At 36.4% G+C, this 18344-nt stretch overlaps 1 protein-coding gene across 2 annotated transcripts in view; it reads left to right on the forward strand.

The window, feature by feature from the left end:
- Positions 1 to 5236: 5236 nt before the first annotated feature.
- LRRCC1 (leucine rich repeat and coiled-coil centrosomal protein 1) overlaps positions 5237 to 18344 on the forward strand; it is a 41871-nt gene continuing 28763 nt past the window's right edge. Inside the window, exons 1-6 of one of the 2 annotated variants that reach the window (XM_065895221.1) lie at positions 5237 to 5325; positions 7627 to 7832; positions 8147 to 8212; positions 12536 to 12703; positions 14679 to 14854; positions 14955 to 15161. In XM_065895221.1, coding sequence (XP_065751293.1) covers positions 5237 to 5325; positions 7627 to 7832; positions 8147 to 8212; positions 12536 to 12703; positions 14679 to 14854; positions 14955 to 15161 — 912 coding nt within the window. Of the gene's footprint in view, positions 5326 to 7626; positions 7833 to 8146; positions 8213 to 12535; positions 12704 to 14678; positions 14855 to 14954; positions 15162 to 18344 lie in introns of those variants that run through there. The other variant, XM_065895222.1, reaches the window with a different exon arrangement.

The raw sequence follows: 18344 nt of genomic DNA on the forward strand, positions 1-18344 counted from the left end.
ATTGAATAACAATTCACAAGTAAATCATTTTTAAAACCAAATTAGGTTTAATAATAAAACACTTGTGGAAGGATGAGATGGCTAAATTAAGGCCATGTCACTGTTTGGGGAGCCTTTCAGGAATATGAAATTTTAAAATTATTTTTTTTAATTACAGCAATTCACATGAAATTTTAATCCACATGAAATTTTAAAATTATTTTTCAGGATTTAAAAAAAAAAAAGACAAAAGCATGCAACTCCTGAGGGCAATAGGATTCTTCTGTGTAAACATTTTAATGTTTAGTGCCACAATAGGGGCAGGAATCTTTGTCTCCTAAAGGGGTATTGAAATATTCCTCACTGAATGTAGCTGTCTCCCTGAGAATTTAGGCTGCTTGTGCTGTGCTGACTTTGATCTCCACTCTCAGTCACACAGAGCTGGGGATGATCTTTCTTAGAAGTGAAGCACAGTATTATTTCCTCAAAAGATCTCTTGGATCCTCTGTTACTTTCCTCAGTCTTTGGATCAAACCTTTTGTTTATCCCTTAAGAATGGCTGCTCAAATCTTATTACCATCTGGCTATATATTTCAGCCTTTCTTTGCCAGGTTCTAGGTGTCCATGGAGCGCAGGTGGGGAAGCAGTGAGGATAGACAGGAAAAGACTGTGAAATAAATAATTTTATAAATTTTTTTTACTTGAGTGAGCAAAGTTTCTCATCGATGGTGACCATCAAGAACTTGAAGAAAAAAAAAAAGGCATGAAGAACCTAGGGGTAAGACAGGAATAAAAACACAGACCTACTAGAGAATGGACTTGAGGATGTGGAGAGGGGGAAGGGTAGGCTGTGACAAAGTGAGAGAGTGGCATGGACATATATACACTACCAGACGTAGAATATATAGCTAGTGGGAAGCAGCCGCATAGCACAGGGAGATCAGCTCGGTGCTTTGTGACCACCTAGAGGGGTGGGATAGGGAGGGTGGGAGGGAGGGAGACACAAGAGGGAAGAGATATGGGAACATGTGTATATGTATAACTGATTCACTTTGTTATAAAGCAGAAACTAACACACCATTGTAAAGCAATTATACTCCAATAAAGATGTTAAAAAATAAAATAACTTTCTGCAAAAAAAAAACAAGAACTTGAAGAGATAATCATTAAAACTTTTTGAATTAAAATTCTGTAGTCATTTCAAATATAAAATCTTTTTCATCTTCAAAATTAATTTTTGAAACCATATACATTTTAGAATAATTTTGTCAAGTTCTATAAAAGATTCAGTGGGGATTCTCATGATGGAATTTTATTTGAAGTGTATTTGGGGAAAACTGACATCTTTATAATAATGATTAAAGGTTTCTCTTGATTAAACTTTTTGATAAACTTCAGTTCAGTTCAGTTTCTTACACAAAATTTTGCATACTTCGTGCTAATTCCACAGCTTAAAATTTTTGTTGCTATGTTGATTTAGAAAATTCAAGAGAATTTCTTAAAAGATATTTTACTTTCTTACAGCATTGGTTCTAGTTCACTTTTAAAATAGAGCAGGAATCCTTGATTTGCTCATGACTTTAATGAGAATACTTCTAATGTTTCATATTAAGTATGGTGTTTGCTGTAGGTGTTTAGAAAATGCTGTTTAGTTACAGCACCATCATCTACCCTTCACTTGCTAAGATTTAAATTATGAAAGAATATTGAATCTACTAAATGACCCTTGCTTCATTAAGATAATTATGCTTTCTTATCAACTAATGTAGGGCATCTTTTATAGCTTAATGAGCCTTCCCTCTTTTTTTCTGTTAGTCTAACAGTTTCTCCATTTTATCTTTTTGAAAAACTAACTCTGTTTTGTAGATTTTTCCTAGTGTTTTTCTAGTCTTTAGTTCTCTTTCTGCAGGAGCCCATAGTCTTATACTCCCTCTGGTGTCCGACTGATGTACTAACTAGGGGCCAGGATGGAAGGCAGTTCCACTGCTCTCCCTGCTTTCCTGTGGAGAAGCCTCAAGCCCTGGCCTTCTCCCAACCTAGCAGAGCTGTGCCTGGGTGCACAGCAAGGCTCTCATCCCTTTTCCTTTGTTCTTAGCTGCCCCAGCAAACTATGACAAAACCAGCCCCCCTGGCAGTGCCATGAAAGGCCAGGACGTTCTGGCATGCTCTACCCAGTGTTTGGAGGGGGTGGTACATACAACTAAGTAACTAGAATTCATGAGTGATGCAAATTTTTTCAAGGCCACAAATCACAAAGGGGACTGATCTTGTGCTCCCATGCCATTGACCTGATGTTCTGCACTGGGATCTGAATGTATCAAGTCATCATAAAGTTTTTAAAGCTTTGGGTTTTATTTTGAAAAAAGCTTATATATTTTTAGATGGTTAAAAAGCCAAATGATGCCGCAATGCTATCTCACCAGCCCCAGCCTGACTGCCTATCTCATACTTGATGTCACACTGGTAAGATTGATTCCAGATATATTGCCCATTTTGCACCCATGAATACATCATAGATATCATGTAAAGCAAGTCCAAGGCAGATTGAAGTACAATTTAAAAATATAAAATAAAACTGCAGAATGTAGTTATTGAAAAGAGTTGATTACAGATTATTTACAGTTACAATTATTACAATTACAATCTATTAATGATAGGTTTTTTGAATTTTAGAACTGAGATCTCCTATAGAAACTACTTTAATAATTTTTGTTTTGCAGATAAAGAATTAGAAGCAAAACTGCAGGTTTCTAAGCACTTGTGATTTTAACAGGCAAATAACAGAAATACAAATTCATCAAATTATCATTCTGAAAAAACAATCAACCTTTAAGTGCTGAGGTAACCCAGATATAATCTACAATTTTTAAACTCTACTAACTATAATAAATATCTTGATGGATTAATTTAATTAATTATAATTAATTACATAATTTTGGAGGAAATATCCAGTACATTTAATATCATTGCAGAATGACTTGTTTCTTATGCCAGTTGTTTGTTTTAGGTTAGACTATAATACTTATCCTCATTGAAAAAAATCTCTATTTTAATTGATATTCAGTTATCGTATTAGTGGCTTATCTGTTATCTAATCCTATCTCCTCCAGAACAAAACAAAACCCTTTATTTAGCTCCTATTTCTGTTAGTTGGCAATTTGCACTGGTTCAGCTAGCTGCTTCCAGGCTCACGCATGCATCTGTGTGTCCTTAGCTTGGGTGACTTGTTTCTGCTACATCTAGCTTGCTCAAATGGCAGCTCAGGCAGTCTTCCAAGAGAGGGAGCAGAAGCCTGCAAGACGTCCTGAGGCCTAGCACTAGATGTCTTGGGACTAGCACTAGAATTCCAATGAATTCTATTGACCAAAACAAAAACTAACATGTAAGCCCAGAATCAAGGATCCAGTGAAGAGTTTATACCTCCACCTCTTGTTGAAAGGAGCTGCAGGGCTTCCCTGGTGGTGCAGTGGTTGAGAGTCCGCCTGCCAATGTAGGGGACGCAGGTTCATGCCCTGGTCTGGGAGGATCCCACATACCGCGGAGCGGCTGGGCCCGTGAGCCATGGCCGCTGAGCCTTCGCGTCTGGAGCCTGTGCTCCGCAACGGGAGAGGCCACAACAGTGAGAGGCCCGCATACCGCAAAAAAAAAAAAAAAAAAAAGGAGCTGCAGATGCATGGTAAAGCATGTAGCTATAGGAAATAGTGAATTGTGGCTACAAGTTTTAGAATATATTAGGTACAGCTGAACAATAGGAGACTAATGACAATTAAGTCTGGATATATCTTCAACATTAGAAAGTTAGGCCTATATTTGACTGCCAATGTTGACACAAATAATCAATAAATGATCTATAATAAAAATAGGAAAGCGTTTTATTCCAGCCAAACTAAGAACTATAGCCCAGGGGACCCAGATTCAATAAGTACTTGAATTATGTTCTGCTGGGCAACAAAATGGGGAAAGCAAAAAACAGCAAAATTATATAAATTGTCAAGAATTGTGCTTGGAGCTAGTAAGAAGTAAGGGTGTTTGTTAAGCAAGGTTAGGTTGAGGTCTGAAATGGTTGCATAGTTACAAGGGGAGACTTTGAGATCATAATGTTGCAGCTGGCAGCTTCTAGCAGATATTGTTTTGAAAACAGCTGGTGGTGTCCTTGAGTTTGATACAGTTCAGAAAATTCAAGTTCTGGAAGATGCAGGAATGTGTTTGAAACCACATCTACAAGGCCGCTCAGCTCCATTTTGAATGCCTGAATCAGTTAATCCATTTAGATTTTTAAATGCATTCTTTCCTTTAATGGTTAAAGCACATGTACAATGCATGTTTGACGTAAGGTAGGCTGTTCCAGTTAGCATAAAGCCAAACCATCTATAAGCCAGAATGACTTCCCCATGCCTGAGTATGTGAAAATTTCTTCCGTCACTAGTGAGGAACCACGGAAGATTTTAGTTTAGGATAGTGACTGGTCCAGGGTTGAGATAAATATTTTGTCTCCATTTAAAAATATTCCCTTGACCCAGAAAGCAATGTAACCAGGAGGGTTCTTGGACCTTATTTGGGTATTGTTTTCCTACCTGGAATGCCATTCTGTCCAGAACACACTGTGAGCTAGCAAGACTCTGTTCAGTCATCTATGGATGACTTCCTTTTATAAAACATTCCCACTACCCACAGTAATATACAGTTGGCTTAAATGCTTCTGTGCTGTTCCTAGCACTGGCCCTGATGCACAGCAATTCTGTTTCCTCCACTGAACTATGAATGCTTCCAGGAACGAGAATGGGCTTCATCTTATTCCTCACTGCATAGTGAGGTGCCTGGCACAAGTAAGGCATCCAGTAGACGCAATAACCTGGGGGAACAACTTATAGGTCTGTAAGACTACAGGTCTGTAAAAACAAACTGCTGTGAAATCGCCTTCAGAAGTCAGTCGCCTACAATGCAAAAATCATACAGAAGAGCCACAAAGGAAAGACGCATTCCTTCCCCAACCACCACAGGCCAGGCAAAATGTTTCGCTTTACGGCAAGTCTCAGGAGTCGCGCCGTAGATACCGTAAAAGGGAGGGAAGGCCTCGTTGGGGAAGCTCAGGCTTCTGGCTTTGCGACACCGTCGGGGCGGGAAAGTGCCGGCTGTCGGTTGGAGGAAGTCGGCCCGCCCCCTAGGGCCGGACCTCCGCGCACCCGGGAGGCGTGTTCCGGCCTTTCAGACCCAGCGCTGGGCGCCGGTTAAGACCCATCTCCCCGTTGCTGGTGCCATGGAGGCGCCGGTGGAGCCGGAAGTCGAGAATGAGGACGGCGAGAGCCGCTGCGGGGATCTGTGCTTCATGGACAAAGGCCTGCGGAGGTAAAGGGCAGCTTTACCGGAGACCGCACGGCAGGGGCCGAGGGTGGCGGGCGGCCTCGGTGGAGCGGAGGCGCGGGGCAGCTTTACCGAGACCGCACACGAAGGCGTCTGGCTGTCGCCCGCCGTTCTCCGCCACAACTGCGCTGCTGAAGTGCCAGATCCAAATCCAATGAGCCCCCTTTCCTTTCCTCCAGGGACTAATGAGCACCCTGGAAACTGCCCCACGTCCTGGTTCCCTGCCGGCGTTTGACCATCCTCCCTTCTTCGCTGGCTCTCCTTTCTTTGCTGGCAACTATTTCTTTGCTTGCCCTGTAATTGTTGGTGTTCGCGGGTTCTGTCCTCTCCTTTGCTCTTTCTCTATGACAGAAAGTGGCAAAGTAGTATCTCTGGCAGCCGTAAAGCAAGAGTTTGCTGCGCTTCATTGGTTTTGCCTTGATTGTCTTAGCTCCTGGTCTAATTACTTTGCAGAGCCCTGTGATACATATACTGTTATACTTCTTGAAAATACTAAACATAACATATTTAGTTCACTGCTTTCCTCTTTCATGCAGCCCAAATTTGTTCACGATACTAGGCTCTTGGTTCTGCATTGCTGATTGGTCCCTCTCTGCCTTTTCAGTCTTACCTCTTACCCTTTCTCCGGTTACACCCTGTGATTAGACACACTAAGCTACAAGCGGGCAGTTCCATAGTAGGCTTCTCTGTGCCTTTCCACATAGTTCCTTTGTTGCCTGCCCTCTCTGTGCACCTTGCTGATAATTAAAGCAACTTGTTCTGGATCCTGATCTAAAATTTGCCAGAAAGCCCCAGGAAGGTGTTTTTCAAAAGAATATTTATATTTATATTTAATAATAGCTGCCATTTACCGAATGCCATTTATGTGTGCATGTTACATATATTATCACAAATCCTCACAACAATTCTGCAAGGTAGTAATTTTACGAGGGACAGATCTGAGATTCAGAGGATCTTTATAACTTTCCCAACATGCAGCTGGTGGATTAAGTTTGAATTCAAAACCATTTCTATCTAATTTCACTGTCTGCTTTTTCGGCTATACTACATTATATGCACAATACTAATTTCCAGAAACCGAAATGCTTCAGAAACTAGATGGCTATCATTAAGAGCATGTGTTAATAGCATAAGGTCTGGCATTAAATAATAGCTCAGTAAATGACAGAAGCAAGATAATTGGAAAATATTTGAAACAGTCACATTTAGAGATTGCCAGTTTGAAATTTAGAAATGTTTTATCTTTTTCTGCCAGGGGTTCTTATGTGCTTCAGTCTGAAGACTAAAGGATAAGTTGAATGACCTTGTGACTTATTCATACTTTTCGTGTTTTAATTTTAAATTTGAGATTCTTAATGCAAATTTGGAAGCAAACTTGAATTCCTTGTTTTCCCTTTACTCCCTGACTGGTAAACTTCTCATTTTCCTGCTACTAGATTTCCTACAGCTTTACTATAGCTGCTATAGAACAGATGCCAATGACATTGTGTGTCCCAGTTCAAGCATCTCTGAATTATGTGCACTGTAGTTTATATTCCTGGAACTCCTATCTTCAGAAGAGATTCCAGTTAAAAATAGCAGTAATTGACAGAATGAAGAGATGAGTTCCATTTAGAGGAGACGCTTTCCAAATTCCAGCAAGGGAGGACAGGGACTGTTTCACTACGAATAGCAATAACTAACGGTTTATTTTGAAATCAACTACATTCTGGGTTAAACAGACATAGCAGACAGTGAAGAGAATAAGATTGTAAACTCCAGTGCCAGATCTGTATTTATACTGGCTCAATTTGGTAATAGCTACAAGAATTTGGACAAGTTATTTAATTTCTGTAAACCATGGCATCCTTAGATACCTACTGCTTGGAGTTGTTGTGAGGATTAAATGGACAGAGGAAACAGGTTTAGAGAGGTTAATTCATTTACTCAAATAACACAGCAAAAGTGGTAGAGTGCAGATTTGAACTTGGGGTGTCATGATTCCAGGAACTGACTTTACAAATAACTGCTTTCACTCAGTGCTGATGACTTTGTTTGCATATAGAAGCTAGAAATGCCCGGTGTCCCTTGCCTCTCTTGATAATGGTCCAAAATACTGGTTAGTTGTAAGAAGCACTGTACCTTATGAGACATTTCAAGGCTACTACAAGTAGGAAGGATTTTATTATAGAATGAATAGAGTACATACTTACTATCTACATGCTGTTTGGTTAATTTTAGTTATTTGGTCATGATTTTTAAATCCATTTTTTACTTGTTTTTGATAATATATATTTTCCTTTGTAGCATATCAGAGTTATCTTTAGATTCAGCCCTTCGTGCCATCAATCTTCATTGCAATAACATCTCGAAGATCAAAGCCATTGATCACATTTGGAATTTACAACATCTAGATCTGTCATCTAATCAAATAAGTCAAATTGAAGGGCTAAACACACTGACAAAACTACGTACTTTAAACTTGTCCTGCAATTTGATCACAAGAATAGAAGGTTTGTAAGTGATTTTCATCTAATACTTTGCATAAGGGAGCTGATTTAAGTCCATTTTTCATCTTCTTCCCAAAAGAGTGGGATAAGTATTATCATAAACTTTTCAAAACTGACCCTAAAACTCTACATAAAAAGTTTTCTTCTAGAAAAGTTATCAATTTTAAAAATATATATTTTGTAAAATACCAACAGAATTGATTTCACTGTTATCAGACTGTAGATTTGCTTCAGAGCAGTCTGAAATAGTATTGTAATACTATATAACTCTAATTAATTGATTATTTGAATCTTATAATGGCTTTATTTTGTTTTAGGACTTAAAGCACTAACTAATCTGACTAGACTGAATTTATCTTATAACCACATAAATGATCTTAGTGGTAAGTTGATATGCTTATGTTTTCTATAATGCTGAGTATTTGCCATGTATAATGAGTTAGACTGAGCTATGCATGTTAAAGAACTGAATAATCCAATTTTTGACCAAAAATCTTATCTAGAGGCTGTTTCTCAGTCATATTTGTTTTTTGTTGGTGCTAAAGCTACAGCTGAATAAAAAACTAGGAATAAAAACCAGAGTAATCAGTAACAGAAAAAGCTTGGTTAGAAAGAACCTACTTTGGGAGAATAATGTTTTAATCTTAGATAATTAATATACTATTATGTAGAGAGAGAGAGTTCCAGCAGAACTTTTTACAATGATGAAAATATCCTGTATCTGTGCTATCTGGTATGGCAATCAGTAGACAGATACGGCCTTTGAGCACTTGAAATGTGGCTAGTACACTGAGGAACTGAATTTGTAATTTTATTTAATTTTAATTAAATTTTTATTTAAATTTAAAAAGCCACATGTGGCTAGTACTACCATATTGGACAGTGTAGGTATATAGCATTCCAAAGGCTATAGCAAATTAACAATCAAGGTTTTTTTTTCTTTCAAAGATTTATTATTATTTATTTATTTAATTTATTTTTTTGGCTGTGTCAGGTCTTAGTTGAGGCATGCAGGATCTTTTATTGTGGTGTGTGGGCTTCTCTCTACCTGTGGCATGCAGGTTTTTCTTCTCTAGCTGTGGCACGTGGGCTCCATAGTTGTGGCACGTGGGTTCCAGAGCGCATGGGCTCTGCAGTTTGTGGCATGCGGGCTCTCTAGTTGAGGCGCGCGAGCTCAATAGTTGTGGCACGCAGGCTTAGTTGCCCTGCAGCATGTGAGATCTTAGTTCCCTGACCAGGGATCAAACCCTCATCCCTTGCATTGGAAGGTGGACTGTTTACCACTGGACCACCAGGGAAGTCCCAGGATTTTTTTTTTATTTTCTTTTTGACTTTACCATATATAAGAAGGTTAAAACTTGTTAATCTTTTAATTGATTAAAGTGATACACTGATAAAATGAATGGAGTTTTATGATAATTCTTAAAATTATCTGTCAGAACTAGCAGAATTTCTCAAATTATCTTCATAATCCTTATCAGTATTTGAAACAGTCTTATTCATTTGTTTGTTCTTCTCCCCTGCTAGAAAAATACGACCCTATGCCAGGTATTTAGTACACAAAAGAATAAAATACAATGACCTAGTTCCTACCCTTAACCAAAGTAGCAACAGTATTTTAATTTTTAAAAACCTTTTTCCCCAAAAATGTGGAAGTATTAGAATTGAGTATTAACTGTAGCTCTGTCTCTGCTATGTGATGCTGAGCAAAGTATATTGTTCTTTGGATGCAATTTCCTTAACTGAAAAATGTTAATTTTGGATAATATAGTTCATTCATTTACTTCTATAGTGATGAAAAAATAACAACAACAAATAGGTAAAGTTCTTATCACAGGGCTTACATTGTAGTGGGGAAGTAAAACAAATAAATGAGATCATGTCAAACCACCCCAAAAAATAAGCAAAAGATTTGAGCAGACCCTTCCCCAAGAGGATATCCAAGTTGCAAACAAGCCCATGATTTAAAAAAATGTTTAGCATCCTTAGTAATTAAGGAAATGCAAATTAAAATCATAATGAGATCCACTTCATACCTACTAGAGTAGATATACTTTTAAAAACTTAAAATACAAAACGCCGGTGAGATTGTGGAGCAACTAGAACTTGCATACATCACTGGTAGAATTCAAAATGGTAAAACTACTTTGGAAAACAGTTTGAAGGTTTCTTATAATGTTAAACAAATACTTAGCGTATAATCATGCATTTCTACTTCTAGTTGTTTACTTAAGAAAAATGAAACATGTCTAATCAAAGACCTGTACATGAATGTTAATATGATTATATTACTTTTTAATATAATCATGTTTATATGATTATTCATAATCTCCAAAAACTAGAAACCACCCATTTATCTATCACCTGGTAAATGGATAAACAAATTGTGATACATCCACAGGATGGAACACTACTTGGCAATAAAAAGGAATGAACTATTGATATATGCAGCAACATAGATAAATCTAAAAATAATTATACTAAGTGAAAGGAGCCAGACACAAAAGATTACGCTGTATGATTCCATGTATATGATATTCTGACAAAACCAAAGATACAGGGGCAGAATGAGATCATCAGTTACCAGGGGTTGAAGATGAGGAGAGAAGATTGATTTACATAGGAACACAGTGATTTGGGTGATGAAAATGTTCTGTGTCTCCATTGTAGGGGTTACATAACCGTATATGTTTGTTAAAGCACATCAAACTCTACTGTATATATTTTCTGCAACCCTATAAGTTCTAATAGATAATCCTTAGAATGATAATATTTTATATGTTCAGAAACACTTCAGTAAGTAAATAATGACAGTTCATACGATTAAGAACATACAAAAACACTAAGGCGTGATCAAGCTTGCCATGATAAAGGCAGTAAGAAGGCTACTGTGGCTAGAGCATAGCAAATGAGGGATTAATGTGCTAAGAAAAGAGATAACAAAACAGGCAAAAGTCATACAGCTTCATAAGCAGGATAAAAAGTTTGCATATTATTCTAAGTACAATAGGAAACCATTGGAAGGCTTTAAACAAGTAAATGACTCAATACATCTGTTTAAAGGATCACTTTGGCTGCTGAGTGGGTGAAGAATGGACTTCAGTAGGACGGGGTGAAAGTCAGGTGACAAGAAGCTCTTCCCGTGGTCTGGATGAGAGATGATGGAGACTTGAACTAGGATGGAAACAATGTAGAGGAGTAAATACGTTATGTTTTGCATGTGGAGTTCATAGAACTTGCTGATGGATTGAGATGAGGAGATGAAGGGAAAAGGAATCAAAGATAATTAAGAGTTATCTTTGTAGTAACAGGTGGTTGATGGTACTATTTCCTGACATGGGGAAGATTGGAGGAGGAACAGGTTTAGAGATGAAGGGGTAAGAATGAAGGATCCTATCTTAAATTCGAGAGCCCTATTAGATAAGTGTGTGTGTATGTGTATGACCTGCGGTTTGGGGGTAGGGCATCAGGGTTGGTGTTGTAGATTTGGCACATCAGTGCTGTTTGTTGCTCTGACACTATAGGAGATTCTGGAGAGTGTATGAATAGAGGAGGGGGCGACCAGGAATGCGCCCTGGGGCACTTTAAAATCAAAACATAAAAGGGACATGAAGTTGCAATATAAGAGAAAGAACCAGTAACATGGAACAGGAACTTAGAAATGTGGTAGTAAATTAAGAAGAAATGCTGAGTACTCATAAGAATGCTTGACAGGAAATCTGATCCTGTAGTGAGTGGTCAAAGACTTTTCTGAGGGTGTGACAGATGAACAGAAGTTAGTGACGAGGACTATGAAGAAAATGAGGCAACCCTGTAAAAAAGATGACTAGAAGTTAGCCAGATATGATAAAGATCATTGAGGAGAGAAGAGTATTCCAGTCAGGTTGAAGAAATTGAAGGGGTGGGGGGAAGGTGAGTAAAGTTGAATTTATACATTTATACATGGAGAGTACTAAACTAGGCAAAATTGAAAAATAAGACCTTCATTGGAACAGTGTAGAGTGCATCTCAGAATGGTCCTTCCAAAAGAAGGAAGGCTAGGGCATTCAGCCATGGATGATTCTCCTTTTGTTGAGGGGTTCCTGGAGGTGTTAACTACTTCACATTTCTGAGCTAAACTCTTGCTCAACAAGCTCCATTTTAAAGAAAATTCTGAGGCATGGCCCCTGTCCACCACAGCTGCAGCTGAAGTCAGGCTGTCCAGGGAGATGTGCCAGGAACCAGTAGCCTCTGCTACAAACCTAGTTTCTAACATTACCATGCTCTAGATAATCTCATGCAAGAAATGTTACCAGGGAGCTAAATCAAATGGGTGCTATTTATATTTATTTTATGCTCAAACCAATGAAACTGGAGTGTTAGCTTATGTCTCCTAATTAAAAATAATGTGTTGATTGAGAGCCTGAAGCCATTGCTTTATTCTTATTCTCATAAAAGTACATGGGCCTGGGGAGGTCCATTTGTTTTGTTTAAACAGAGCCCAGGTACGCCTGGGCTGAGGCTCAAAGAGATGCCAAACCTTTGTTTCTTCAAAACAACAATTGACTTTGCTGATAACCTGTTCATTAGATATAGCTGTTTACAGAAGGATCTTATTAATGCTACTCCTTTGCCTCTTGAAATACAACCTATATAAAAATTATTTTTAGTTAGCTGTTAGAAAAATTACTGTTGTGACATCAAAAACATTTTTTTTCCTGTTGCAGGTTTGATGCCCCTTCATGGAATTAAACATAAACTTAGATATATTGACCTACATAGTAATTGTATAGATAGTATCCATCACCTACTTCAGTGTACGGTAGGATTGCGCTTCTTGACTAATCTTATTTTGGAGAAAAATGGAGAAGATAATCCTGTCTGTCATTTGCCAGGTATGATCGATTAATTTAATACCTTTTGTAACAGTTGATTTTCAGAGCTCCTTTATTTCCTGCAACTTGTATTTATGACCTTGAATTTGTCTTAAGCTTTGCAACTTTTTATTATGTATTTGGAAAAGTATAATTGCAAATAAATTATTTTATTAAGACAAACTAAATTGCTGTTAAAAGAGGAACACAAACTGAAGAGATATGTAATTCTCTTTAGACAGTTTTATATTTGATAAGTGAATGCCTCAAAATTAAATTGTGCTTATGATATATTCTTATAGTATAATACTAAGCAGCCATAAAAAAGAATATAGAATCTCTTTAGCTACTGATAAGCAGTTATCTCCAAGATATACTACTGTTAAGAGAAAGAAAAGCAAGTTGCAAAACATTGTGTATAATACACTCCCATTTGTGTGCAAAGGATAACGTGTGTGTGTGTGTGTTTGCTGAGTATATATATATAAAATACCTAGAAGGATACACAAAAATCTGATAATAGTGGCTAACTTCAGTATTAGGTAGGTAGGGATCAGGAAATGAGAAAAGGACATCTGGGAATCAGGAAATGTTAGGAAAACTTTTTACTGAATACCTTTTGAATTTTACACCATGTGAATGTGTTAAATTATTAACAAGTAAATGACTATTTTAAGAAGAAAGCTTAAACTTAATATGAGCTTAGATTTATTAAGATACAAGATATATAGAAGATGCTGCTGAAATGCCATTTGACCTAATTCAAAATCATTGAGGTTGGCAAAGATAAAGCAGACCAGACTGCCATTTCTAGAACTCACTTATCTCAAAGTGCTTAACCCAACAATAAGATACAAACGTAGGATATGAATATACATTCTAAAGATGTGTTTGGGTAGAAGTTGGCTGCAGAGGCTGTGTTGTCATTAATATGCAGCTATGAGAAGGCTTTTCCCAGAATGGAAACCTATTTTGTTAATTTTACTTTGCAGAAGAATATATTAGATTTGAGATCAACTATTTTCCTAAGCCCATATAATGATAGAGTCTCCCTAAAAATCAGAGCAGATTTCCATTTTGGGAGGAAACCCTTTTCTTGGGAAAAAAACCTTATTCCTAAGACAACTTTAATTTACTGACCCACAAGTTGGATTTTTTTCCTAATAATCTCATCTCAAGAACCTCTAGTTCCTATAGTTTGAACCTTTGTTTTTCATTTTCTTTTCTAGATGAGGTATTTCTCTGAACACAGTTGCCCTCCCCCCAGAATTATTACTGAAATTACTTTTCTTTCTTCAAAATTTCTAACATGAATTTTCCAGACTTCTTTCTTTTGTACTTCCAACCACTTTATTTTACTTGGTTTTAAAATTTATCAAAATTGAAGTGTTTCTATTAGCCTAAACACCAAATTAATGTTAATTTGCCAGACTTCTCATATGTAATTAGGGAAAATAAACATATTCTTAAATACTTGATAGATTGTCTGTTTTAATCCTAGTTATATAGAATTTAAGAGGAGAAAGTAGGAATGTTTAAGTTTGTTAATGCTTATGGCCTCACTAGCAAAATTCTTGCTTCTCTGATTGTTATTCTCATCATCCTGATTTACATCTATACTAATCATATTACAAATAAAAAGAGCTATATTTGGTTTTCTGTCTGGAATAAATTGCTACTGGTTTCATGCATTTATAGCTTTACAGCAATTTTATAAAAGATAGATCCAGAAATGATGATTTTTTAACTTTCTGACTTTCATCAGGAGGGTTGTTTGGGAGGGATTGGGGGGTAGTGTTTTGTTTGTTTTGTATTTAATGATTATGTACTGTAGAAGAACTAAGTAGTTTTTTATTACACGTTTATTAGTTGCATTCCAGGACTAATTTTATCATTCAGGTGATATATCTGGTAGCTGATAATTTTACTTCATTCTAGAAATAATTAACCTTTCTTTTTATGCTTGAATTTTCATTTTGAATGATTTGTTTCCAAGGGTACAGAGCAGTTATGCTCCAGACTTTGCCACAGCTTAGAATCCTAGATTGTAAGAACATATTTGGTGAACCAGTAAATATGGCAGAAATAAACTCATCACGCCTACAGTGCTTTGAAGGTCTTTTGGATAATTTAGTTTCTTCTGACTCTCCCCTAAATATAAGTGAAGATGAGGTATAGTATGTTTTTTTTTCCTAATATAAAAGATATCTTCAAATTTTAATTAATAAATAAATGTAAATTTAAAGGATTTTGGTTTGTTTCTGTGTCCTAGATCTTTGATGGTATGCCAGTGGTAACACCACCTATCAATGAGGTAGCTCCCTTGGATCACTTTGTAAGTACACCAGCAGATACTGGTTTGACATCCTTTATATCTGTGTGTCCTTCTGAGCCAGAGAAAGTTAATAATGAAAATGATTTTCAGAATGAGATGAAACTTCAGAAATTAGATGACCAAATTTTACAGCTTCTCAATGAAGTAAATATTTTTCCTACTTTTCTAAGCAGTGTTTGTTGGAAAAAAAAATAGTAAAAAAATGTGCAATAAAATTGCATAAAGCTGACCCCCCAGAAACAGTCTATATTTATTGCATTGGTGTGTATGTTTATTTTTTTTTCTTTAAAATAGGATTCTATTGTAGTAGTAGTGGTAGAAAAAACATACTTTTTTCACTCATTTTCCTTAATGTCCTCCTTCAAATCTTCATTATGTAATTCTTTTGTTGTTCTGCAACAAAGGAATTATTTGTTATTATTTCCACCCACCCACCTTTTATTTCAAGTAAATAGAACTCTTTGGATTCAGTGCTTATTAACATAGAGGATATGTGAGCTACTTTTGGCCTCTACTTTCTCTTCAGTTGTTTCATGGTCAAAGCCACTTCTATAACCTATAGCTAAATGGCAAGTTATTTTATATAATTCCTGCTTCAATTCCTGTTTACAGCAGACCCTTACCAAATAACCTCTGCTTTCTTGAAATACTAATCCTTTTTTACCCCTGCTGCTAGTTCTCTGGTTTTTAGAAATTTTGAACTATGTGGTTGATCCGTAATTCCTAGAATTTACTACTATTTGAGTCTCCAACCTTCTCTCTAGCATTCTTGCTCTGACCTATACTGACAGTTGTTTCCTTGAACACTACACCTCCCAGAATGCAACGGATTTTTCCTTTATCCCCTACCTGGACATGGAGGAGAAAGACTGTGGGATAGGCCCGAAAGGCTATTAGTCAAAAGTCGGTTTGACCTAGAAATTTGTAGTTGAATTTTAATATTTAAATTTTTTCTCAAAATGGGGGTGGGTAGTGGAAAATGCTTATGGAATGATTATGGTTCAATGGGTTATTAATAATCCTGAACTATTGTCTTAGCTATAACATTAGCAATGCTTGATAAACATGAGGTCTACCTTAGGTGGGTGCGTGAATAAGACTAAAAGGATTCTGTGTGCCAAAAATCCCTAGAGATTTCAATTTGGGCCACAGAGGTAGATTGTAGTAGAACTGGGGCAAGAATGCTGGCAGATGCATTCTTTGACATCATTGATAACATATTACTGAGGTACTAGGCTCTTCATCTCTTCAGGTTTCATCTTCCATCTTAGAATGGCTGACTCTTCTTTCTCAATGTCAGAACTTAGATTTAAGCTTAATAACCTAAATTTGAAGTGAACTTTCCAGCTTCTCTTATGCCATCCTCATTTCATTCTCACAATAACTCAATCAAGTAGATAGAGATTAGTATATCGTTGTTCTTGTTATGTAGAAAAGAAACTCAGTTTACTTAAGAGTCCTTTATTTTAGTGAGGCAGAGTTGAACTTCAAACGCAAATGTCCTGATATCCAATCTGGTATTCTTTCCACTATCATGCTTCTTATTCAGTTAGTGATAATTCTTCCTACTTTATAACTAAGAATAGGAGTCTAGCTCTCTGGAGGAAAAAGGATGATTTGTTGCTATGCATATAAAATTGTTTAGGAGAAGGACTTCTTGTTTGCTAACTTACTTGGTATAAAGGGTAAACATACAATTTGAATTTCAGTTGATATATACACTTAAATTATAAGTGAAGTCATAAAGTTACTGAAAATGTGCTATAATATAATGATGGTTATTCTTCTTAATTACTGGACTTATAATTGTTACACTGATTTTGAGAATTCTGTCTGTGAAAGGCTGTTTTGTCTTTAAGTTTTCATTTTTCCCCCACCATTTTATTATGAACATTTTAAAACTTAGAGCAAATTTAAGAGAATTTCTTAGTGAATTAGCAGGATACCCACCAACTAGATTCCACCATCAACATTTTACTCTACTTATTTCATCATAGGTCTATCCATCTACTCATTTATCAAACTATCTTATTTTATGACACATTTTAAAGTGAATCACACGTATCAGTATACTTCCCCCTAAATACTTAAGCCTGCGTATCATATCATTATAGTTCAGTATTTTTTTAGTTTTTTTTACTTTCACTTTTTTTTTTTTTACTTTTGATGTAAAATAGAGATGTGTGTATTCCCTGAATTGACAGTACATAGGCCTGTTACCCAAACGTTTATGAAGGTGAGCGTAACTGTCCTAAAATGTTCCCTCGTGCTGCTGCTCACAGGGGTTCCTCTACTGCACTCCCCACCCTCACCATCACTTTTCTCATTTTTTTGACTATAGACTATTTAGTACTCCTTCCAGAACCTAATATAAATGGAATCATACAGTATATATACTCTTTTGTGTAAGGCCTCTTTCACTCAGAATAACCTTGAAATCAGTCCATTATTATGTGTATCAGTAGTTTGTTTTTATTGCTGCGTGGTATTCCGTTGTATGAGTATACCACAGTTTATTTTTCCATTATCCCTATTGATATACCACTGGGTTCTTTCCAGGTTTGTGGATAAAACTGCTATGAACATTATAGTACAAGTCTTTTTGTGAACTTAGGTCTTCATTTCTCTTCAGTAAATAGCTAGAACTAGAATTTCTAGACTATAGGGTAGGTGTTTGTTTAGTTATATAAGAAACTGCCAGAGCTTTCCCAAGGTGATTGTTCCATTTTATTCCCACCAACAATGTAAACTGACTGTTCCAGTCGTTCCATATCCTCACCAATGTTTGGTGTTAGCATTGATTTTATTTTAGCCATTCTAGTCGGTGTATACTGGTATTCATTGTGACTTTAATTTGCATTTCACTAATGATCAGTGATGTTAAGCACTTTTTCATGTACTTATTGAATCTTTTGTGCAGTGTTCAAAAATTTTGCCCACATTTTTATTGAGTGATTAGTCTATTACTGAGTTATAGGAATTCATTTTATATCTTGAATACTAATGTTTTGTCAAATATATTTTCTCCCAATCTGTGGGTTGCATATTCATTTCCTTAAGGGTCTTTTAATAAGCAGCAGTTTTAATTTTACTGATTTTTATTGTCTAGTTCTATCAGTTGCATGTAAGATGTTAGATTCTTCAACTATGATTGTGGATTCGTCTATTTCTTCCTTTAATTCTCTCAACATTTGCTTGTCATATTTTAAAGCTCTCTTACTAAGCACATACACATTTATGACTACTTTTACTTCCTATTTAACTGATTCTTTTATCATTATGCAATGTAAATTTATGTTTTTACTCAATTTCGGAATTTTGGGACAT

The sequence above is a fragment of the Phocoena phocoena genome, chromosome 17 (genome assembly GCF_963924675.1).
Source record: "Phocoena phocoena chromosome 17, mPhoPho1.1, whole genome shotgun sequence".
Taxonomy (NCBI): Eukaryota; Metazoa; Chordata; class Mammalia; order Artiodactyla; family Phocoenidae; genus Phocoena; species Phocoena phocoena.